The sequence below is a fragment of the Haliaeetus leucocephalus genome, unplaced genomic scaffold, assembly GCF_000737465.1.
Source record: "Haliaeetus leucocephalus isolate CR32 unplaced genomic scaffold, Haliaeetus_leucocephalus-4.0 Scaffold187, whole genome shotgun sequence".
NCBI classification, from domain to species: domain Eukaryota; kingdom Metazoa; phylum Chordata; class Aves; order Accipitriformes; family Accipitridae; genus Haliaeetus; species Haliaeetus leucocephalus.
This window is the reverse complement of record NW_010972623.1, coordinates 183,869-207,459: the sequence shown is the minus strand read 5'-3', so window position 1 is coordinate 207,459 and position 23,591 is coordinate 183,869. Positions and strand designations below refer to the sequence as shown.

The window sequence follows — 23,591 nt, the reverse complement described above, 5'->3', positions numbered from 1 at the left end:
CCTGGAACAATCAGGCTGGCTCCAAACAGTTTGCCTGAAGATGCTGGAGAAAACAGCCTAGTGTGCTTTAAGCAAACACTGATTGCTTGAGCCTAGGCTCTCCAGACGTAACCTTTTCCAATTCCTCTGCCAGGGATTGGGAAGTGCCATTAACTTTCTTCTTCCCCATCCCTTACACTCACTTTTGGAAATGATTGGAGTTAACAGTGTTCAGAGCACCAGCAAAGTCCGGGTGAGAGCCACAGGTTCAGTGAAATACTCCCGAGAAGAATCTCTCTGGCGGCAGTCCCATCGGTCAAAATCTATGAAAATCTCCAACTCCTCTGAGTTTTCTACTAAAGAAAGCAAGGTAAATAACTAAATATTCATAGTGTTTCTCTTGGCTAGAAGTGGAGGTCGTGGTGTTGAAAAGGTTACGCTTTGCAGAAATTAAGGGCTCTGGATGATCTGCAGTGATGACAGAATTGCTGTCAGGTCAGAAAAAAAATCTCTAGGTTTGAGGAGAAACTTGAAGGTGAAGAAGGTCTGGTGTGTGATAGTGATCAGGTCTTAGAGGAATGCCCTGTCACTGAGCTTGGTGCAATAGTAAACAGTGAAAACTTGCTAGTCAGAATGCTAATTGGAGCTCTGCTCTCAGCAAAGATGCCGGAGTTGGCAAGTGATGTCCTTGTGATTATCTGTTTAATGGGAATGGTTTTCTGTAGAAAAATAGTTTTTGCTCCTTCTCTACAGCTCTGTGGTTTGGTAGGTGTGGGTGCTAGGTAAAAATATCATCTCACTTGCATGCATGATTAACTACTGCTGTCAAGTATTTATTAGGAAGGCATCACTTTTGTGTTTATAGGAATACATCAGTGTATTGTAGCGGTCGGTAGCACAGGCTATGCCCAGCTGCTACGGTGGCTGTGTGCAGCATCTCCTTGCCCAGCCCAGCCCAGTTGTTCGGTTCCTAGGCAAACAACCCCCACTCCATGCAGTATCTCTTCTTTCCTCATTCCTTGCACCCACTCAATAACTGAGAGGCACCCGGGAACTGCTGGCAAGAGCTTTAATAGCCATCTCCCTCCCAAAGGTGCTTCATGTCTCCGAGGGTTGGATGAACTTTATGCAGTGACTGAATATGCTTCTAATTTCATTCCTGCTGCACATTGATTCTGCCTTGGGATTAGAAGATATAACCATTTGCAAAAGTGTGTTGAATGAGGGGGAAATTTTTTAGAGCATCAGTCAAAGGCATTTAACCATGTCTTGTGTCTGTGTGCCTGCTAACAAGCAGGCACATGCATGGATCTTCCTGTACTGTCCCTTCCCTAAATCTCTTATCTCTCCTGAGAGAAACCTCCTCTGCTATTGTGAAAAGATCCCAGTGCTGCACAGTAGTACCTAGCAGATCACTCTCTGCCAGCTTACAGATTTTATGGTATTTCAGAGCCTCAGCTGCAGAGGTTTAATCACAGAGTAACGCAAATAGAAATAAATGAAGTATTTTATTCAGTCCGATTTCAGAAGCGTCCGTTTCAAGGGCCTTATTGACCATAACTAAGAAATAGTGTACTGCTAAGGTTGTGGCAGAGAAATAGCATGACCATTGTTCTTGGGCTGCTGCTGGTGCGGTATCTGCTACTCCAGCAAACACCAAAGTAAAGGCTGCATCTTGCAGGTGCTCTGGGACCCTGCTCTTGTGATCACTTTCACCCTAGGTGTGGGAATAGTTGCATGGTATTCAGTGGGAGGATGTACGTATGAAAAGTCTCTGCATATGGCAGAAACTCAGGTCTTGTGACATTGGGTGAATCACTTAATCTCTGTACCTCTGTTCCCTCTCCCAGGCTTTGTGTCCATTGTGTGCGTATGCATGGTGTAATGTCCTCAGGGCAGGGACTTGCTCCCAGGGATGGTGTCTGACACAGTTAGTTAGCTACTGCAGTAAAGAATGCTCTGTGTTCATCCCTCTGTGGGATTCACATTTCTGCCTTCTGAGTGCTGTAGGTTGTTGTGTGATATATACCCCCTTCTCCTGCCTAGCTTAGTAAGTTGGGAAGCATACTGCAGCTTTGTTTTTGTTCGTAGTGTTGTTTACTGTCTTTGTACAAAGGTATTTGTATCTGTGGAGCATCTGAGACACGTAAAAGCTGTGTTACGGAGGGCTGAGAAGATCCCTGCATGCCCATCAGTGATGCCTGCCCAGTTGATGAGATGACAAGCAGCTCTGCCACTGATTAGTCCTGTGATTTTGGCCAGCCCTGTTCTTTCCATACGTCTGTTCCCCCTTCTCTTCTTTGTCTGCCCATCTGTTTTGCTCAGAGGCCACTGATTTAGAGAACTGATTTATATTTGAGCTTTAGCTCTTCTGTACTGTTGTGTTGGTGGAAGAGACCTGGAAGTTGTTGTCAATGTGTAGCGTGGCAAAGGAGGTCTTTTGATCGGTGTGAGCCTTTGTATGTGTGTATATCAACTCTCACGAAATGTCTTCAGTTCTAGGCTGGGCTTTCTGGACAGTGGTGCCATGCAGATCCCCTCAAGTCTTGATTTGTAGACTTGTTCTATTCCATATTTCTGTGGCTGTGTTTCCCCCTTTGTGTCTGGACTGCCTTGTATTTTATCTGCTCCCCATACAAAGTAATTACAATGCTCAAGACCTGTTTCTGTGACTGCTTCAGCTGACTTCGGGCAGAAGACAGATTTAACCCGTTTGTGCCTGAGAAACATACTCCTCTGATACTTGGCACTTAAGCGACTCAAGCCTATTTTGCTGAGGTAGAGAGTATTATATATCCTCATGCTCTAGCCAGTATGAACAAAGCACCAACATGGTGCCTGCATATGAGATCTGCTGGTGTCAAAGAAGCTAGGTGCCCAAGGACATATCTCCTTGAAAAACATCAGGTAGTGCTTCTGTGCACACGTGTATACGCAGATGCACCTGTACATATACAGGCTCCACTAGGTGATGCATGTCGTGTGTGTATTATAGGCAGGTGTCACAGCCTCAGGCCAGCAGGAGAACCTGCGAAAGGGATACTGTGAACTGGTGTACCATTGTTCTCTGGAGAGTGGGCTCAAACCCAGGCTGCATGCAAGGTGAGTCAGAGGACCTTAAGATCGTCTGTGACCCAGAGTGATCAGCAGTCTCTCCTCCTGACAGACTCTGTTTTCCCGCAGCCATGGACTGAATTGCAGAGTGCTAGTGCCTGTCCTGCCTGCAAATGCACAGGGCCAGTAAAACAATTTCTGAAATAGGCTGTGTAGGTGCTCCACTATCAAGAAACACTTCTCTAGCCTTTTCTCTGTTCACCCATAATAATTCAGTATGCTGCCTTTACCAGTAACACTGATGAAACACTCCAGCAAGTACAGAACAAATCTTTTCTAGCAACCCCCATGTATCAATTTTACAGAGGATGTGATTCTTGTGTGGCATTAATTTCTTGGCTCTCAGGAGCACCAGCTAACCATCTTCTCTGTTTTATGATGATATATCTGGCACAATCTTTCCTTCCTTTTTTCTTTCTTTCCCTCCCCCCCTTCTCCATACAAACCAGATTTTTAACAGAGGAGTTTCTCTTAGCAATGTTCTCCTCCAGTTGGTGACGCACTTGAAATTCCCTGGGTGAAATGATCTCCTTTCCTTCCCCCTAAAACATTCCTATCAACCCTATCTCCACCCACACCAAAACAACATTCATCGGTTCCATATGCTGCTGAACAGCTCTGTGCTGTTTTATGAATAATGTATGCCGGCTTGTTAGAAGAACGTTTGTTGTACAAACCAGTGGAATTTGAAATTGAGAGCGATATCAGCAGACATGGCATGCTGTGCACTAACCGACAGGCTTCTTGGGGTAATACTCTGGCATTCTTGTTAGAAGGGGGAAAATGCGTGAGACATAGGGGGCATGTGGTCTTTGACCCTGGCAAGGATCTACAGGCACGCGGTGATGAGAGCCCTTATCCTCGTGTCGCCAAGTGTTACAGATCTGTGCATGAGGACAGGAGAAAATGTCAAGATCTGGATTTAGGGGGAGAGTGAAAAATACAAGATGGTGAAGTGGTGTAGATCTGTACGCAAGCAACAGTTTTGGGGGAAGGTCAACCTTCAGGTAATCATCTAAACAGCAAACTGGGAGTGGTATATAGCAATGTGTCACACCCCATCCAAACCTGGCAGAAGGTATTGACATAGAGACACACTATGGTCCAAAGGATGGGCACATTAACACCTATCAGGACTGCATGGAGACACCTGCAATGTCTGGTATCTGTTGCGTCTGTAACCTGTTTTACTTTTGTAGGGTTCTGCTACTTTTGTTGTTTTTTCTTCCTCCAATAAACCACATATGGTGGGAGCTGCAGCTGGTGCCTGGCTGGCTGCTGTGGTCCTGCGGGCAGAGCCAATGGATCGGTGCTGAGTGACTGGGGGAGATGCTGAACTTCTGACTGAGCACTTCTGACTGCAAAGACTGAGCATGTCTTTGCCCAGGTGTCTGACTGGGGCTTCCTTGGCTGCCTGGGATCAACCACGCCACTATCAGCTGGAGGTGACGAAGAAACGTCCCGAGGCAGGGCTTCTTCTGACGGTGGCTGCAGGGGAGGGTGTCAGGGTCCTGGGTCAGAGACCACAAGTGCATCCCTCTCCTGGGGGCTGCAAAAACCACCCAGGGTATCTCCTCTAATGGTCAGATGGTCATTCCCCCAATTACTCCAGAAGTCAGGGTTGTATTGGGTATGAGCAGAGAGCCTGGAAAACAAAAACTGGAGAAGACAGTCTGGGTCATCCCTGCTGGTGCTCTGAACTCAGTTTTGGTTTTGCCTTTTTACCTGGTCACAGCAGGCATTTCTGGCTCATCTTTTGTGCACGGAGCAGGTATAAGAAATATTGGCGGTGTATTCCTTTACTTCTTGGCAGGCTTTTCTGGATGGGCTAGTGTGTAGAGAAAGTCAGTAGTCTGTTTCAAGAGCTAGCCCTATGTTGCCTTTCGAGGGAAGGGCTCGCACGATGCTCCAGGACCTCTTCAACGCCTTGGCACCCTGCTGGCCAGGCTTAGGGGACCCTGTGCCTACTTGTTACATAGATGATTTACTGAGATGAGTATCTGGGTAATTGGTTACGTCTTTGTCCCTGTGTGCACACCTGGTTGTGCCTTTCTTTTGTTCACTGCTTCTGCATGCAGAGGCTGACTCACAGCACAGCCAGCAGTCGGCAGGTGCTGAGAGCAGCCTGTTTAAATGGGTCCAATGGTTTGTGCATGTGACAAGGTTTTGAGGGAGGTGAGGATGGTGAGTGACATTTTTATCTTGGCAGCTTTGTAAAATAAACAGGAGTTTTCAGAAGCTTTCCCTGCATGCATAGTTTTGCTTCTCTTTCCAATTGGAATAAAAGTACCAACTGGTGAGAGCTTGTGAAAATCTGGATTTTTAGTTGACCTGCTTACCAAAGGGAAAATGGGGATGGAATTCAGCAGCTTCTTAAGAGTTACAGGCTTCCACTTGAAAAAGAAAGTGTAAGTTTCTTGCCTAGTTTATGAACAAATACAAACAAATCCCACAAACGCATAACACATCCCGTTGTCTTTTTTATGCTGCCGTCTGCTAAGGGTCAAATTGGAGTTGTAGGAAACAGCATTGGAGTTGAAATAAGGAAGGTGTCTAGGATGTTTCATGCTATTCTGTTTTATGCAGCAGTTAATTTCTTTTATTCTTCCTTCAAAACTGCATTTGTTTCTCCAGGGAGCTTAGAGCAGTGCTGGGTCTCAGGTGTGGTGGGCCCAGAGATCAGCAATTCTCAGAAGGGGGAAAGCTGTGAGGAGTAGGTTTTTGCGGTCTGGGTAATAGAGCTTACGAGTTGAAGCAGTGAAGTCAGACATTGCCAAGTAGTCAGTAGCTTGGGGTTTGGATGCTGCCTACAGTAGCCTTGGGTGCCAAAAGAGAGAGAAAGTCTCTCCCCTTTCCAAGTGGTATCAGTCCAGCTTGGAAGATAAGACCTGTGCAGTATTCATTCTGGCATTCCCTGCTGTGGTCCAGCCTCCAGCTTTCTGGCTTAGATAGCAAATTTGCCAAGCACTTCCCAGGCTAGCAGGTGAGAAGCTGTAGTTGTTGTCAGACTGTAAGAGTGCTTTAAATCAGAGCTTTTTTTTTTTTTTTCCCAGAGAGAAAACATGAGTTAATAAAACCTGTCCTTGCAACTAGTTAAGTATGGTGAAAGTCATGTTGCCGCCATAATCTCTGATCAGCTTTGTTGCAATTTAGTGAAGCATTTAACTACTTGTCTCCAAGTTTGTTTGATTTAATCATGCTCTGGAGAAATGTGTGCTGAAAAGAGCTGCTGTTTGAATCAGGGCCTTGGGAAACAACCATGAAATAAATGATACAGCAGCTGCTGGGCTGTACACGTCTGCGACTGGCTGCAAAACATGGGAGGAGGAAATTTTTCTTCTCCAGATCATGTGAAAGCCTGGTAGACATCAGGAAAATGTTAAAGCATAAATTGCCTTGGAGAAGGAACGTAAAGCAGCTCTAAAAGGCTGGTGAGTCTGGCGGCGAGGGTGCAGCCTGGCAGCAGTCTCTGCCAAAGAGGTGGGTTGGGGGTCAGGCATGAGAACTCATGCATCTCCATTCTTTGAGAGGTCTACTCACTGAGGCCTCACTGAACATGCTTGGTAGGCACACTGAACATGCCCTGTACACAGCTGCTGGGGCTGTGGATACTCTCTAGGGTTTTCTTTCATTTTTGTAAATAGCAGAGACTTTCTGAGAGGCTATATTTGATGCTCTATGGGGGACACTGTGTCCTTCGTCAGATGTATGCCATGTGACTGGGTTGGTGTCTGTTACTCCCTAAAGAAGGAAGATGGAGTCTGGCTCATCAGTAAAGATTGGGAGGAACACATGTCATTTTCCACAACGCAAAAGCCTGGGGCATTTGTTGTTCCAGCACCAATCTGGAGTGCTGCTTTTGTGTGTCCTGCTCTTTGGCTGTGGTGATCCCTAGAGACTTCCTTATCAGCAAAATCCCATAAAAAGCAGTACTGCCCAGGGCAGGTGCTAATTTTCAGAGGTCGTGACCCAGTTTTAGAGGCATTTGAGCCAGAGAGCAGCAAAAGACGTTTCTGATACTCTAGGCCATGTTTTTGCAACGTTTCAAAAGCTCATCCAACCAGCTGGGGAAAAAAAAGCTGTTTCTGAAAAAAATGGGGAGGCAACTGGGGAAAAAACACAGCTTCTTTGCCTTATATTTGGAAGTACCTTTCTGGCTCAAAATGTAAGACAATATTTTAACGATAGCAAGAAAAGGACAAGTCAAAGAATAAGAGGGGGGGCTTTGGCCAAATCGTTAGAAACATAGTGGCTTCTAATACAAAATATTGGGTGACCCCAGGGAATCAGTGTCAGCATCAGCTTGTGCAGAAATATGGAGGTGCATCTAATTCTGCTAGACTGCTGGCTGCATGGTAGGAGAAATGTTAGCCCTTTCTTTTGCTTTCTTCCTGCACAGTGGTCTTAAAATCTCTTCATAGCTCTCACCTGAAAATTAAGCAAAGTGCCTACAAACTGCCAGCAATGCCCTTTCCTTCACCTTTCGCCATTTGCCTTTGGATCAGAGCTCCTTCTGTAAGTTTGGGAAAGATAAGATATATGGAAATACACAGTGAAAACTCCAGAGTTGGAAATATTTCATCATATTGCTGTGAGTAGCACAGTAAACCCCTGTTAGCAGTGGGGACCTCTCTCTGCTAGATTAGTATAAGTAGGACGTGGGACAATTTCTCCTGGAGGTTGTATGTGTTATGTTGCTCTGAGAAACCTGCTTTTATGGTACACTGTGACTAAAAGTTGCTGCATGTATAGCATCAGCGTGAGGCGAGTTGTACCAGTATGTTTGACCTGCTTGTGTATGGTTCAGCTGAGCCCAGATTTTCACAGAGCTGAATATTAAGGATCTTCAAATAGACCATGCAAGATTCAGAAAGGAGCCAGTGGATCACAGGACGAGCAGTGGGATATGCTCATGTGATTCTCGTTGCAAGTTCATCTGTAGCATATTCACAAGACTAGTTTCAACTCTTTAGTTTTCCAAATTATTTTTGTTTTGTGTCAGAGTTAAAGCTATTTAAATGCTAATGTTTCTGTTGAGTTTGTCATAGCTATTATAGTATGTGATTTTCAGGCTTGTTCATACTTGATGTGCTACTTTTTGGTACTCATGTGCATCAACAGTTCTACACGTTAACATATTTTGAGGCTGTGTAGGAGTTATGTGCCAGAGGGAGTAAATCTAGCTATGTATATAAGGTAAATTACAAATGTGAATTATAAGTGCGAGAAGCAGGGACATTCCATACCAAAATACTTCACTTGAGTCAAGTGGCCTATTTGAAGAACTCCATTAGCTTGTAGTAATAGCAGGCATTTATCCATTGTATGCATCAGCTACTGGAGCGCTGAAATCAGACACAGTTACCCAAGTGATGCACCTAAAGAGTTCCATCCCAACTGTCTAATATCTACTCGGGCTTAAGTCAACCTCCAGACCCTTTTCTTTGCAGGCTGGTATCAACAACAGAATTGTGACCTTTGGTGTCAAACCTGCTGGCATCTTTCCTATGAATTGAAAGAGTAACAATGTTAGCAGGCAGCAGTCCAAGATGTTGATCTTCAAGCATGAAAGCTACGAAAGCTGCCTATCATTTATTTTCTGTTTTGCACTTAGAAACGGGACATGTTTATGTTTGGGTGTGTGACTGGAAAGCATTCAGGTGTCTGTGAGGCTCAGGGGCTTTGGACAGCTGTTCTGGCATAGTTTTTCGGATAAAGCCCGTATGGTACAATCTTGGCCCCATTAAAGTTAGTGACAAAAAAATCTCACTGACTATCAGGAATTAAATTGGACCTTGAATTTCAAGGCTGTAGTCTCGTGGTTTCTGCAAAATTATCAGGGTTATTTTTAAAAATCCCAAACTATAAAACCCAAAAACCTGCTTGAGAAAATGACTGTAATCTGAAGCCCTGCATTCTGATATTTGTTCCTCAGATGAGATTTCTGCTCAAGACTTTTGTGTTACCATGAGCAGATACAGTACTTCCTTGATCAGAGACAGCTCACTTGCTGATATTAGTTAGGTAATTTTCCTCATCATATTAATGTATGTGTAGCAGGGGTCAAACAATAATCCCATCTCATTTCTCTCCCTTTGCAGGCTCTCTACAATTCAATCAAGAATGAGAAGCTGGAATGGGCTGTGTAAGTATACTGCACAGAAATTAAGAGTTTAAAAATAGTACCTGTGTAGTAATCTGTTTATACGTCCTGTGTCACTATCTGAGTGGGCTCCAAAGCCTGCAGAAGGTAGCCAGTGTATGTAATGAGTTTGCTTTTTTATGAATGAACAACCTGGCAATACAGCCTCATCTGTTTCTCCAGCAAGGGGAGTTGTTAATGATGGGAGCCAACTGCATTTGTGAGGAAAGAGGACATTTCATTTAGTAGGAAACTTCAGCCTGAAAAGAGAGAAATTAAATCCTCCGATGTTATATGACTACATAAATAAAACAGAAGTTGACTTCTCCCTTTATCTTTCAGTACATTGTGTCAGAACCACTGAATAGAAACACACATCTTGGATTGAGTTTCCTGCTGTTGGTTTATTGTCTTGGTTTGTCTCCTGATTAACTATGGATAACTTGACAACAACCTAATATGAAAGATGATAAATTGGACAAAGTCTGATATCCCCCCATCCTTAGCTGCTTTCGGCAGGCTAACACTTGTTAACTACAGAGATACTGCAGACAAGAAAAAGCTTCAATTTTTGATCTTGTTAAATTGACTTTTCTCTATGCTTAGGTTTCATGTGCTCTAGGTATGCCAGCAAAAAGTAGAAGGGTCTGCTTTAGATTTTGCCACTTGCATAACAGTGGGGTTTGGTGTAAAATAAAAGAATTATGTCTTTTATCTATTTTGGCTGTACAAGATGTTTACCTGCATGGATTTACATATCTGAAACCTCACCTTCTTGAGAACAATGTATGTCTGGGATGCATGCTTCTGTAGCTTTTGTGCTAGAAGTCCTAACAACTGCATAGATCTTGCAGGTCCATTGGCTTCTGATCTTCCTTGGTTTAAGTTAATCATCTGCAAATGAATTTCTTGTCAGGGTCTGCAACCTCCCTTACAAGGGCTGCTGGTCCCAACTGGGATTGCAGCCCCTGTTCAGAAGTGTGTTAGATAATATCAGAGTAGTGAGGAAGGTATGCTGCTAAGGGGAATCACCAAGAAGTGCCATCTCTGATGAGCTTCATAAAAAGCGCAGTGGGAGACGTTTTCCCAGACTGTGGTTTGGACCTGGAATCTTACTTGTCACAACACCAGAGCTGTTTGGAAGACACTCTCTCACAGGTACTTTAGACCCAGCAGAGTCCTTTATGTGACTTTCTCGATGTCAGAATTTTCTTCTAGCTCTTGCCAAGAGACCATACCGTATCTAATATGCTTGGGCAGCCTCCAGGTGGGAACTGGCTCATGCCTGGCTCTGCTCCCATAAGCTTCAGTCAAGGTGATTTATGCGATAGCTTGCTCCTGTATAGGTAGTAACTGCTTTGGCATTTACATAGTCCAGTTCACGTCTCTTGCTAATTAATTATTTTGGAAAGAGTTACAAGCAGGCTGGAAGAGGGAGAAATCAGAATCCTTCTGAAATAAGGCTTTGGGATGTGGGTGTAAAGCCACCTTCTCCGAGCAGAATGCTCACAGGCGCCAATTGTCCATTCCAATCTGAAACTCAGACAGGTAGCTGGGACTATGTGGCAATTACTTTCCATGCTGAGAAACAAAGTTCATTCTGGGCATAGTCAAAGAGGTTGTGCCTTTACCTTTAGGGCTGAGAGTGCTGGCTGGAAGACGGAGTGTGAACATGTCTCTCCTCACTTTTACAGAGATGTGTGATTGGTGTAATCACCCCAAGGAGCCTCGGGACTGCCTGAGCTAGAGGGAGGAGGGACATCACTCTGTTGTTCTGCTGTTGTGATCTGCAGAGAAGGATGGATAGGAAGGGAACGTGGTCAGTTTTGCTGTGATGGGACTGACAAAGATCCTCTCTCCTTTCTAAAGAGTGTGTCTTTGCTTCCCTGATGCATTTGGCAGGGGAAGAAGTGGGAGGTAAGGCAAAGGTGGAAATAGGGCTGCAAAACCCAGCATAAGCTCCCTCACGATGCTGGCATGTTGAAGGAATGCCTTTCCTCGAGCCAGAATCCCTTTGAGGATCTAAGACTCTCTCTTATGAGCTGCTCTGGCAGTACATTATTTGGTGGATTAATGACTGGCAGGCAGTAAGTCCATAGGCAGGGGAGGGTAACAGCGATGCGTAAGATGGGGGAAGACTGCTAGATGATTCTTATCTTACTAGTTCTGCGCTAGGTGTGTCATCATCCTAAATGGTTTGCTGTCCATTTCCAATAGAATTATAGTCTGATCCAAAGCCCACAGAATGAAGAGGCTACTATTCACTCCAATTTTGTAGTCAAGAGAAGTGGTACCTTAATCAGCAGATGTGCTCCAGAGACTTTTGGTAGGAGTACTCATTTATCCTTTATGAACAGGGAAGCATGAGTACGGCTCTGGAAGGGAGAATTGCATTACAGTTCTTTTTCTGCTTTAGTTCCGGGTTCAAGTTCTTCAAAAGGTTAAAAGTGAATCACATACTATGATCTGTAAAATAAACACATCTGGCATGGAATTTACCCTGAACTGGTGAATGTGGGATCCTGAATGCGCACTCCTACTCCACGTTGCACACCCCCCCCCAAATTTTTTGGTTACTTTTCATCATAGAACTGCCAGAAAACATTCTGCTGTTTACTTGGCTTGCCATTTACTTTGCTTGCCATTTCCACTTGCCTGTCTTTGTGTTCAGTGTCCTGGGAGAAAAGAGAAAAGCAGTACGGGAAACCTAACAATCAGAAATAAGATTATTCTGTCTTTTGTCCCATTCTATATTTCCTCTTTACTTCTTACAGTTCTAGATCTCTCCTGTCTCTTGGACTGTGGGTCTTTTCTTTGAACAGCAAGCAACGCACTAAGTAGTGATTGGACCTCACTGAAGTCATTGGCAGAAGTTGCTACTGACTGCAGTGAAGCCATGTACTGTTTCATCCAGTTAGTCCAATGCATTCCGTTTTCAGTGTGCTGAGGTCACTGAAACCACCCCAGGAGTACATGTAGCCCTGATAATTGTGTCATTATTTCTCATACTGCTTAAATTTTCCTGAGGGATTTGATATTTCCATGAGATTTTTTTCATACTTGAATGGTAAACTTGTTCTTTAACGCTGGCATCACCTGTGAGATGAAATGAATTCAAGATACTGTGAACATGAGCGGTGAGATTTGTTTAGTCAGGAAAGGGAGCACTGAGGAGAGGGACCCGAGTGTGTTTTTTTCAGTGTGTAAAGGCTGTCACAGAGGAGAAGGGTGTGAATTATTCTTCATACCCATTGTGGATGGGCTTAAATTTGAAACAAGGGAAGTTTGGATTCAACGTTAAAAAAAGCTTTCTAGTAGTAAGCCTTTTAAACCAGGGCATAGGTTTGCCTGGACAAGCTATGAAAGTGCTTTCACTAGAGGTTTTTGTGAACTGGTTATTCTGTCCAGAATGGGTTAGGAAGAGTGGATCCAGCCTTAGAGGTAAAGAGATGGATTAGCTGGTCTCTTAACATCCCTTCGGTCCCAGATTTTGTAGATGGTTTCTCATCCTTTGGCTTTTGCACTGATCATCGTCAGCTTTAAACTGAAAAAAAATCAATTTGATTTCAAAGGCACCAGAGCTAAATGTGTTTTATTTGCATGATGTCTACATGGAAATGTGGTGGTGAACGTTATTGTTCTCCATTGTTTGTAATATTATATTTGCTTCCTATTGAAGGTGATAGAGATAATAAAATAATCATCTTAAAATAGAACGGTGATCTAGAATTAACACACAAACCCCCAAACCACTGCCTAGAAAATTGCAAAAACCAAACAGCTGCATTTGAGCCAGTTGTATCCTGAAAGCTTTCTCTCAGCAGGACAGTGTAGTTTGCAGGAGGATCATTTGTTTTTTGACTAGTTGATGATAAAATTTTCTTTCCAAAGAAGTTTAGACATGGACATGGTATATTCTTTTTTGTTTTTCTGGACTGCACTGAAAAATCATCTCCTTCCAGCCAAACCAAAATAGGTCTTTGAGGCAGTGGTGGTGGGAAAGGGTCGCTGCCAATTCTTTTCTGTGTTTCGTGCAGCAAACTGTGACACCGAGACCGGGGTGGTTATATAGATGTCTGTGCTGAAGCTCACCTTTTTCTGGGTCAAACCGAGAAATCTCTCCCTATTATAATTAACTCTTCATATCCCAAGTTCTAAGATATTTCGTGTTTGCAACTTCATGATTGGTTTTAGAGAGGGGTAAGGTGGTAATCACCAGGCTCTCCTTTCTTCTCTCCTCCCTTTGGGAAAGATTTCTCTCCACTGGTTTCTCAGGTCAATTTCCTAATACAGATGCTACCAGTTCCACAGATTCATGTAATTATATGGTACAAATCTGAATATTTTTTTTTAAATGCCAATTTTTTAAATGGATAAACTCAGCCTTTTGCCATGTCATGTAAGTTTTCTATTGGAAGAAATGCAGAGACAAAGCAGACTTTTAAAAATGAAGGGCTTGACCGTGTCTTTCCAGCTTAGAGAGTTCGAAGTTTTTCAAGGCAGAGCCTCAAATCAGACCATAAAGCGTACAGAAATGTTTTTGTTACCGAGAGAATTGAATGGTGGTTTTCCTCCAGAAGACAAAAATGGGACTTTCTTGGATAGGGTCTTTTTGGGGAGAGGCAAAAATATATTTCTTCACCGAAATGGCAACATCTGCATGTTCTTTAAATCTGTGTGCTTAAGAACAAGAGGCAAACTCTTTCTGGTTGTCAGTGATCATGCATTTGGGAAGAATAACATTGCTGTTTCAATGCTGTGTGTTCAAGTGATAGAGTGAGCAGATCCCGGCTTCGGCGTGTTGGTGTCATGGGCAGCCAGTACCCTGGTAACTGCTCTAGCTGGAGGTCCTTTTCCAAAGAGACAAGCTAAGGGAGGTGGAAATGAAGCTCCTTGTTTTGGGAAACCTTGCAAATGTCATGTGCCATAAGCAGAGTCTTGGAGAAACTCTACAGGTGGTAGGCTTTTCCTGTCACCAGTACACTGCAGAGCAGAGATACTAGTAGGTCCCACATTCTGTGGATGGAAAGTGGGACCTACAAGAGGGTTCACAGCCATCAGCCCCTTTCAGTCATCAGAGAGAGGTCACCAGAGGAATTGCTTCCAGACCCAGCGCCAGGAATGATGTCCCTCTGCTGATCAAAGATAGAAAATCTCTTAAGACTTCTGCAAAGCTAAGTGGACCCTCATGACAATGTTTTGCTACTGAAAGTTGTGTTGGCACCAATGTGGGTTTTTTTCCCCAAGGGAACAAGGATTGTGCTATTTCCTGTACCAAATGGAAAGGAGAGGCACTGAGCCTGCCCCTGACAAGGATCTAAGCTCTGCCTGTGTGACCATAGATCCATACCTGCACAGAGACACCACCCGCTGACTCTTACCCCCACATCACTGGAGGCCCTTCACGCTCTGGATGTGACAGGACTTGAATCATCTGAGAGGGCCATCTGAGGATGAAGAAGGAGTTGCATCCCCCACAGGCTAGGGTTTCAAACAAAGATCGGTTTTCAAGTGTATGTATCCAGAGGCCAGCTGAATTTTCTGCAGCTCTTCCTTCTTGCAACTGTACCCCAAAGGCTGGTGAGGAGTAAGATCATATTGTTACATCCTTGATAAAGCCCATCCAGGACCTATCTATTCAGCCAACTTTGGAGGTACATAAGCAAAGGCTAATACCTAAACTGTTTTGCTACTTTGAAACTCCTCCTAATCATCCTACTTTCTTCTTATGCTTGACCACTAAAGCAACATGAAGTATTTGAAGAAGTGAGTCCCAGATCCCCTGGTTTTATTTCTACTGGTATTTCGTATTCAAGATCAGAGGGAGATAGAGGCTCCTTTTAGTTCTATTTTCTCAGTTGTTCATCCATTTCTGGTTCTCTGTAATGAGTCCCCCTTGCCTCTCTGGTTCCCTTCATTGCATCTTACAGACTGGCTTGTGCATCTTGACCTCGTGCATATTGTCAGAGCCCTCAGCTGTCACAAGTGCCTGAGGCTTCTGAGTCTTGAGGTTGTCCCATTTTCAATGACAGATTAAAGGTCCATTTAAAGGTTTGTTCAATGCTACCAGCAGTCATGACAGCAGATGCCATTTTGTCCTTGTGTGCCCTGTCAGCATTTGTCTTTTGAAGAATTCCTGTTTGATCGGTGCCCCAGGGATGCTGCATTTGAGAGCACTGGCCCCAGCACTAGTAGTGCCCAGGATCCCCAGGATTACTTGTCACAAAACCTGTGGCTGCTTGGATAATGGCACTGGTACATTCCCACAGGACAGTTGATCAGTATAAGATAATTCGCTCTCATAGCTCCAAAGGAGGTAGCTTATTCCAAAAAAATGCTAAGCCATTTACTGCAGTAGGTCTCTGCTGACAAGGAGAAATCCGCTGTATCCTTGGCCGAGATCCCAGAATTCACAAGGCACTTCTATGTGACAAATCAGCTCCAGTGCTTGTGCCCTATGAGAGATTTTAGTCTGGATTAGGTACCAGTCTTGTGTTGAGAATTTGCTCTTTGAATGGACACATATCTAAGAAACACATGTCATACAATGGTCCAGACTTGCCAGCAGCTAGTCAGTGCATTAGACACAGGAAGGGTGGTGACAATCAAAATTGTCAGAAATTCCTACACTTTTTTCAATTGGGAGAGGGCTTCAACCAAAGCATGCATGAAGAAATCCTTATTGCTTTGACCAGCAAAAAGTTTTTTGCACATCTCTCCGTTATGGAGTGGGAAAACACATATCAATAGGCTGAAAGGTGCAAGTACTGCTCTCCCTTGCAGGAATCAGGTCTTCAAGTAAAAGCTTTGTTCCTCTTAATCAGGAGACCTTGCAAGTGACCGTGAATCATAGAATCATTTAGGTTGGAAAAGACCTTCAAGGTCATTGAGTCCAACCATCAGCCATGCCTGCTAAACCATGTTCTGAAGTGCCTTGTCTATGTGCTTTTTGAATACTTCCAGGAATGGTGACTCAACCACTTCCCTGGGCAGCCTGTTCCAATGTCTGACAACCCTTTCAGTAAAGAAATTTTTCCTAATATCCCATCTAAACCTCCCTTGCCACAACTTGAGGCCATTTCCTCTCGTCCTAAGGTATGGTGAAGGTATGGTGCACCGCCTTGGCTATATCTCTCCAACTAAATCAAATGTCTGGCACCTTTGTGTGACTCTCAGGCCTAATACCAATGTGTAGCATCTGTATCCATACTGTTCAAAAGTGTTAACCTCCAAAAGAAGATGGTTGCCTCTATACTGCCTGTTCAGGTGTACAAACTTGATTGTGCTGATTCCTAAATGGTGTCTGGAAGTATTTTGGGGGTGTGCTGGGCTAAGACCACCAAGCACGAAGTAATATGAGGTGATCAAAGTCAAATGCCTGGGAACATTCCCTGGCACTGCTGAGTTCGCTAATACAGCCTCCGTGTCTCTGGATTTGGTTTCCTTGTTGTCAAACCACTCTATTATCCTTGTATCTCCTCAGACTAAGTTATTCCCCAGAAGACCATTTCAGCAGAGATCAGGATAACACAGACTGTCGCTCTGGCCTCCAGTTCTTGGAGGACATTTCTTTGGATGGTCATTCCCATAAGCAGACATGGTTGCAGTGTGCCTCAAAAGGAGCTTTTGGACTGACATATGCCTTGCTAGTCCTCATCTGATACAAGCCTTTGAACGTATGCATGTGATTGGAAGGTCTGCCTGGGCTTGTTCTGTCTGCTGATAATCTGGGTCCAGTGAGATGCAGCAGCTTGAAGCCTACCCCTCCTACTGGCCATCATTACACTTGGGATAATGATTTTTTTTTTTAATCAGTTGCTGGTCTTAGGAGAATCATTGCTACCATGGCTTTCCAATGACAGCCTTCATCCTCCCTGACACACCTTTCCCAGTCACCTGGAGGGGAATGTGTGGGGACAGGGCTGCTCTGTAGTCTGATACTAACTGTGGTTCCTCCAGATACACCATCCACACAGAGTCAGTGGCCTGTTTTTCTCTGAAAATCATTGTCCTACTCTTGTGATGGACACCTTTTGTTTTCTAGGTTGGCTGGTCCCTTTTGCCTTTGGCTGTGACAAGCAAAAAGGCATTTATTAGTCAGGCAATGCTTGTGACTTGCTGAAATGGGTTGCATTGTTGTCCCCAAGAGCTGTGTTGAATACATTGCACTAATAAGTAACATTTTGAGGAGCATTTTGTTTCTAAAATACAGATAACATAATTCACCTAATGTAGTTTTTATTTTTAAATTACTACTTTTATGCTAGTCTGTGGAGGAAAATAAAGAAAAGGAGGTAGAGTCTGTGTTTCATATGCTAAGTTAAGGGGTAAGCCACAGTGATCTGTAGTAATCTAATTCTTTTCATATATATGTGAACTCATGAGGAAATTGGAAATTTTTCAGGAGAGCCCAGCAGGCAAATAGTTCCCACTGTAGCACTCAAATAAATGGAATTAAAATTAGGTGAAGTTGGAGGACACGGAACACTTGAAATTCTGCCTTTTGAAATTGTAGAAGGGAAACAGGCTTTTTTGAATATCCGGCTCCTATGTCCTGTGGTGGTGAAGTAGGTGAACTGAAGCTTTGTTATAATCCAACTATGTTTTGGTATATGTCTAGGTTTCTCTCTAAATAGAGCCCCCTATAAAGATAGAGGTATGCTTTGACAAGGAGTGTGCAAGAATTACTGAAATGAAACTTGCTGGTCAGTCCCTTGTTCATGCTTGGTTTTCACTGCTTTTTAAGGGATGAAGAAGAGAAAAAAAAGTCTCACTCAGATGGTACAGATGAAAAGGATAATGGGAGCCAGACAAAGGCTGTCAGTCGAATTGGCAACTCAAATAACCCATTCCTGGACATCCCTCATGACCCTAATGCTGCTGTGTATAAAACTGGATTTCTGGCTCGGAAAATCCATGCGGATATGGATGGAAAGAAAAGTGAGTATCTTTCACTCTTAACATCTCATTTTCTTGTTACTTCTGCATAATGCCACTTATGATAAGCCCATGTGCTTCTCAAGGCAAATAGCGCTGCTTCATTAGGGGAAATTGCAGCAATAACAAACAACGTAGCAATTGGATTATCACACTCTCACTATTAGGCGAGGATTTACAACATTCAGTCCTATTTGCAGCAGCTCTAATGCATAAGCATAATGAGTAATGTGACACAGCAAAACCATGTGAATCTTTTGTGCTAAAAGAAAATGAATCTCATGGTTTACAGAAGAGAAAACAATTTCAAGTGAATTACAGTAGCTGTTCCATAGTAGTTTGGTAATTCTCCTTTTGCTTATGTGACACGAGATTGTTTCAAATCTCCCCTCCACTCTGAGTCTGTCTTTAAAGAAAAGCTGTTCTTTATCTCTTCTTGTAAGATGCTGTAACTGTTCCCTTCCCTACTTTCCTAGCCTTGGGTCACATACCCAATGAAGTTCAGCAGCTTTTGGTAACAGCCAGATTTATGACATGCAGTTCCTCCCTGCCCCCTTTTTTAAATAATCCTGCTGTGTCCCTTACTTAAATTATCCTCTTTCCTTCTTGTCCTACTTCCATTTGCGGTGCACTAATTATTGAAGGCCTCTGATTCGCGTATGTGTGTTTTGTTGTTTCGATATCTTCATTTGTTTGTTTTCTATTGATCTTGGAAACAGCAGAGGCTACTCAGAGCATCTGTATTTTCCCCAATCATTGTTGATGATCACCTACTCATGGTTCACAATGTTGGGCTGAATCCTGAAGGCAGTCTGACTTTGTGGTGGGTTTCCAGTAACTGCAACTCTCTCCTAGCTGGGCTAAGCATTTTGGTGTTTGCATGTTTTGCTAGTATATCTTAGAAGGTACAACTGGAGGTCAGTGTTTTCAAGCTGGAGACTGACAGCTGGACAACTAAATCCAGAGGTGTCGAAATCAAACTGCCCTCATTCTTTGTGATGACTGGACGCTCTGAATAGGTTCCTCTTTTTTAAACTTCTGCTTATTTAACCTTAATAAGTAATTGTATCTAGTTGCCTTTATTAAATTATTTTTCTAATTATAAGTAATCAGAATTGCTCATTATTCAGCACAGTGGATGCTGGCATTTTGGGGATAATCCTTTTATGAGTAAGGTAATTAGGGCTGTGTTTTCCTAAGTTCCTGTACATCTTAGAGGTCTGTCTCTCATTGTCATGCAGCTGTTGAAAAAGTTACATTCTGACTTTCCAGGTTCAAATAAAATGAAACTCAATTTTTTAAGTTAGTTAGACCTTTTCATATTTCATTTCCTAATGGAGTTATTGCAGAGCATAGATCAGCTTGTGTGGGATTGCTAATGAAATTATGTGCTAGCATGCTATATGTATTTTCTCAGGAAAGGAGTGCTGCAGGCTAAAGCACTTAGGCAGTCTAGAGGAGAAGGTTGTAACAGGGGCCGACGCCTGGAAGCTGAACCGAACAAATGCCAATTAGAAATAAGGCCCGTCATGTGAGATGAGAATGATTAACCTCTGGAGCAAGGGACTAGTAACCTCTTCACCATCACTTGCTGTCTTCAGATCAGAATGGGATGCCTTTCTGAGGGTGATGCTTTAGTCATGCACGGGTTATTAATTTCAGTGTAGAGGCAAGTGGATGCTGGTCAGTAGTGCCTGCTTGGTGGAGAGTGAGCTTAGATGCAGACTTCTTGTCTCTGGCACTGTGACCATACAGCCCGTGCCTTCTCTCCCTCTATTGCAGCTGAATTTCAAACTGGAGCCTTCATACCGAATCCCCCTTTTTTCTTTTTTTTTTGTTTTTTTCTTTTTCCCCCACTTCTTGTTTATAGGAATTTGTGGGCTGGATATGTTGTCTCTGTTACATTCTCCAACCTCTAGCTGACTTCAGGTTTCTTGAGGCGTGGGGTTTTTTTTTTTCCTTAGGACTTTGTTTGGCTACCCTCTCCTTTCTCTTCTTTGGCTTCCCCTGCAGCTGCAGGAAGAGAGGAAGGGACCAAGAAGCCATCTGACCACTCAGTGCCAACTTGGGTGTGCAGCAGCGGCAAGGGGGAAGGATGCTCTTGAGAGGCACTGATTTCTGAGCAGTGTCCTGTTGGTCCTGAGCAGTGCCTGCCAGCCTGCTATGGCATGGAGAAAGGGTGTTTCCTTCTGAAAACTGGCACACTGCAGAGCTCAGACCTAACTGTGTAGGGGTAGTGTCCACCTACCTGCAAGAGCACAAAGACTAGATCTTTCTGGCCTGCTTTCTGCATTGCTGCTGTTCCCTTCTGATCCAGTCCAGGGCTGTCATCAGGGTTGTTTTATTACTCTCTCACGCAGCAGGTATGTGCCGGCACTGTGCTGAGTTGCATTGTCCTTTGAAAAGGAGAGTACAAAGGAGGTTTAACACAGGACTAATGTAGCTCTCCTGTTGCCTAGATAAAGTGTAAAAATGGATCCAAGTTAAATGGGTTTTCATTTGTTTTCTTTGCAGCTCCCCGGGGAAAGCGAGGCTGGAAAACCTTTTATGCTGTGCTGAAGGGAACAGTCCTGTACTTACAGAAGGTATGGGAAATCACTGTCTTTTGGAAGCTAATTAATGAGGGATAAAGCAGCAGGCATCCTCTCTGCTCTCACAGCCCACCTTCAGGCTCCTTTCCCTCTGACACACAGTGCAGCTCCTCTCTCTGCCCCCCCACCCTGTTTACACACACACTCAGGCATGAATCCTTTCATTGACACCCTCCCCCTTTTTCACACTTTCAAGTCAGTTCCATTGTCCCCATCCACATGTGCACCCTATCAATTCCAGTTTATACCATTGCTGTCACTCGCAGCTGAAAAAATAGCCAGCTTCACTAGCGAGGGCAGCATCATCTCTGTTATCTTGCACGCATTCCTCTAGGCTGCTTTTAACATTGCATTTCGTATGTATGACTTCCCCTCCTGTAAGTGTGTCCTTCTTTCCCATCTTTTCATAGTATACTTTTCTGCAGTGCCTGCAAGACCAGCTGCAAAACAATTGAACAGCAGCTTGGCCTTGGTAGGAATCTGCAGCTTCTGCTCCACAGCAAAATTGAAGGATAAAAGGATACTTTTTTTTTTTCCCCACAGCAAGATGAGACACTGGTTTCTAACAAACTTTGCTCTCTGACAGCAAGAAGTCTAAAAAAAAAATGTCAGCTGAAACCCGTCAAGTCTTTTGGCGCAAGCTTAAATATATTATAGTACAGTTTTAACTATACTCTTGTTACATGGAATGCAACATATGAATAAGAACTGTCAAAATCAAATAAATGGTAGCAGCTAAGTAGATTGTTAAGGCTTTTTGTCCCCCAACGGAGGTGCAATATTCATGAAATAGGTGGTTTTTACCCAGACTGCCCTATATTCTAGAATTATGCTCTTTGGAAAGCCTTTTCAGATTTCCACTGTGTTTTGCAACTATAAGGAGTGCAAGTTCAAGTGCATACTGCTGTTTCCTCCTTCCCTGCTGTGGCCTTCCGAAGCTGTTGATTTCATTGGAGCCAATCTGGATAGTCTCTGAGAAGAGAGAGAGTGAGTGGTTTGGATCAAATTCTTACAGCATGAGGTTTACAAGGTAGATGCTCTGGGTGCAGTACCTTTTTAAAAGGGCTGAAATCCTGGAACAGACAAAACAGTCTGCAGTCAGGATGGAAGATTTGGGCTGAAAGTTGGATGTGATGTGCTCAAAGCCAGTGAAAGAGCCTAAAACCAAGTCTGCTGAATCTCAGCTGAGCCTTCCCTCTGGTCTTCTTGCTGGTGGCAGGTTCAGATTTTACTGAAGTGGCCTTCATGGCAGGCTCGTACTTGCCCTTTCCTGGGTGAAATGGACTCACTTGCTTTGATTTCTGAAATAAGTCATCTTCAGTGCTCACCTGAAAAGACTGCATGGTTCCCTAAGAAGTAAGAAGGCTCTGTGTCCATAACACATTAATTCATTTCTTATTTGATGCTTGAGGGGGGATTAGTAAGCTTTCGAGGGGAAGAAATTGAGATGCTGTCTATTTTAGAGTCTTAATTAAATACTTTTGTGAGTATCACTGGCATACTAGTTTAAAATGCTTTCTGTTTGACAAAATGTGGAGATGCTGATATAGCATGCAAATTTTCTACAGAATGGTGCTCTCTCCGCTCTCACTCTCCATCCTTTGGAGAGCAAGAGAGTAATTTCACATCTAGCTGACTGCATCTTTGCAGAATCAAGTGCATTGCTGGAGTTCTTGTTCTTACTTGTTTGTTATTTGTGTGTCTTGCACTTGTCACAGCACTTGAATTCAGTGATTACAGGCGGGTTACTCTGCAAAGCCGCACTCTCCCACTTGGTCCTGAAGCCACTTGCACTGAAGCCATCTTACTGTAGCACAGTGACAAGCAAGGCTTTTACTTTATGCCGTAAGAGGTTGACAGAGAGGCCTGATGGGAGTTGACTCATTCTCAGAGTGATGGGGTGGCTGTGAGCCTCCCTGGGGTGCCTCTGGCCCCTGCTCAGCCACAGTGCCTCATGCTGCTGCTGTGAAACATCCTCTGGTTTCTCTTCAGCTCCAGAAGGTCCATCAGGGCTTTGCTTCAGCCCTGAAATAAACTTTGCTCTGTTAGGGATGTGGTATCATAGAAGTTGAAGATGCCAGGGTTTTAAAATAACACAACTAGACCAAGCTGTTATCGTAAAAGTTGCTGAGCGTTTGTTTCCTTTTACAATATACCAGGAGACTGAAATTATCCTAATTTCAGAAAGTTCAGGAGCATTTTAAAGCAGCTTGATTTCTTTGTAGAAATGCATAGCTCTGGCAGTAGTCATGGGCAAAGGATTTCCTTGCCTCTCTTTGCCTTCTCTCCTGATTATGGAGTGCTATTGAGCAGGGTGCATTCACGTATGCATACACACATTTTCCCTCTTTCTCTCATTATCTGTATATTATCTATATATCTGCACAGGTAATATCTGTGATAGTGGTTTCATTGCACTGAGTGCTATTTAAGCAGGGGAGAGAGAAATCCCAGTGTTCTAGGTGCTGTATACACACAAACACAGGTACAAACCTCTGCACTATTGCTTTCTGTGTTTATCTGTAACTCAGCTGTTCCCTCAAGACACTACTGTAATATAAATATTAACTGTTTGTAGCAGCTGTGATTCCCCCAGTGGGCAGTGTGATCCCAATTTTGCTGTCATTCTGTTTGCATACCAGTCCAGTTCTCCTTGTTTTGCTGTCAAAGTGCACATATGAGAGTAGTTTGTAAATGGTGGTCACTTGAGATTTACTGGGAAGTTTATTGGGGCAGTCTTGTCTCTGTGCCCATGTTTTTTGATTTTTTTTTTTCCCATTGGAACTTTTCCAATGCTAATTCCTGTGCTGCATATTGCTTTATTTTTA

At 43.6% G+C, this 23,591-nt stretch overlaps 1 protein-coding gene across 1 annotated transcript in view; it reads left to right on the top strand.

Annotated features, from left to right (window-relative positions):
* PSD3 (pleckstrin and Sec7 domain containing 3) overlaps positions 1-23,591 on the top strand; it is a 91,590-nt gene that overhangs the window by 53,387 nt on the left and 14,612 nt on the right. Inside the window, exons 10-12 of the mRNA XM_010565219.1 lie at positions 9,195-9,238; positions 17,982-18,175; positions 20,687-20,757. Coding sequence (XP_010563521.1) covers positions 9,195-9,238; positions 17,982-18,175; positions 20,687-20,757 — 309 coding nt within the window. The remainder of the gene's footprint in view (positions 1-9,194; positions 9,239-17,981; positions 18,176-20,686; positions 20,758-23,591) is intronic.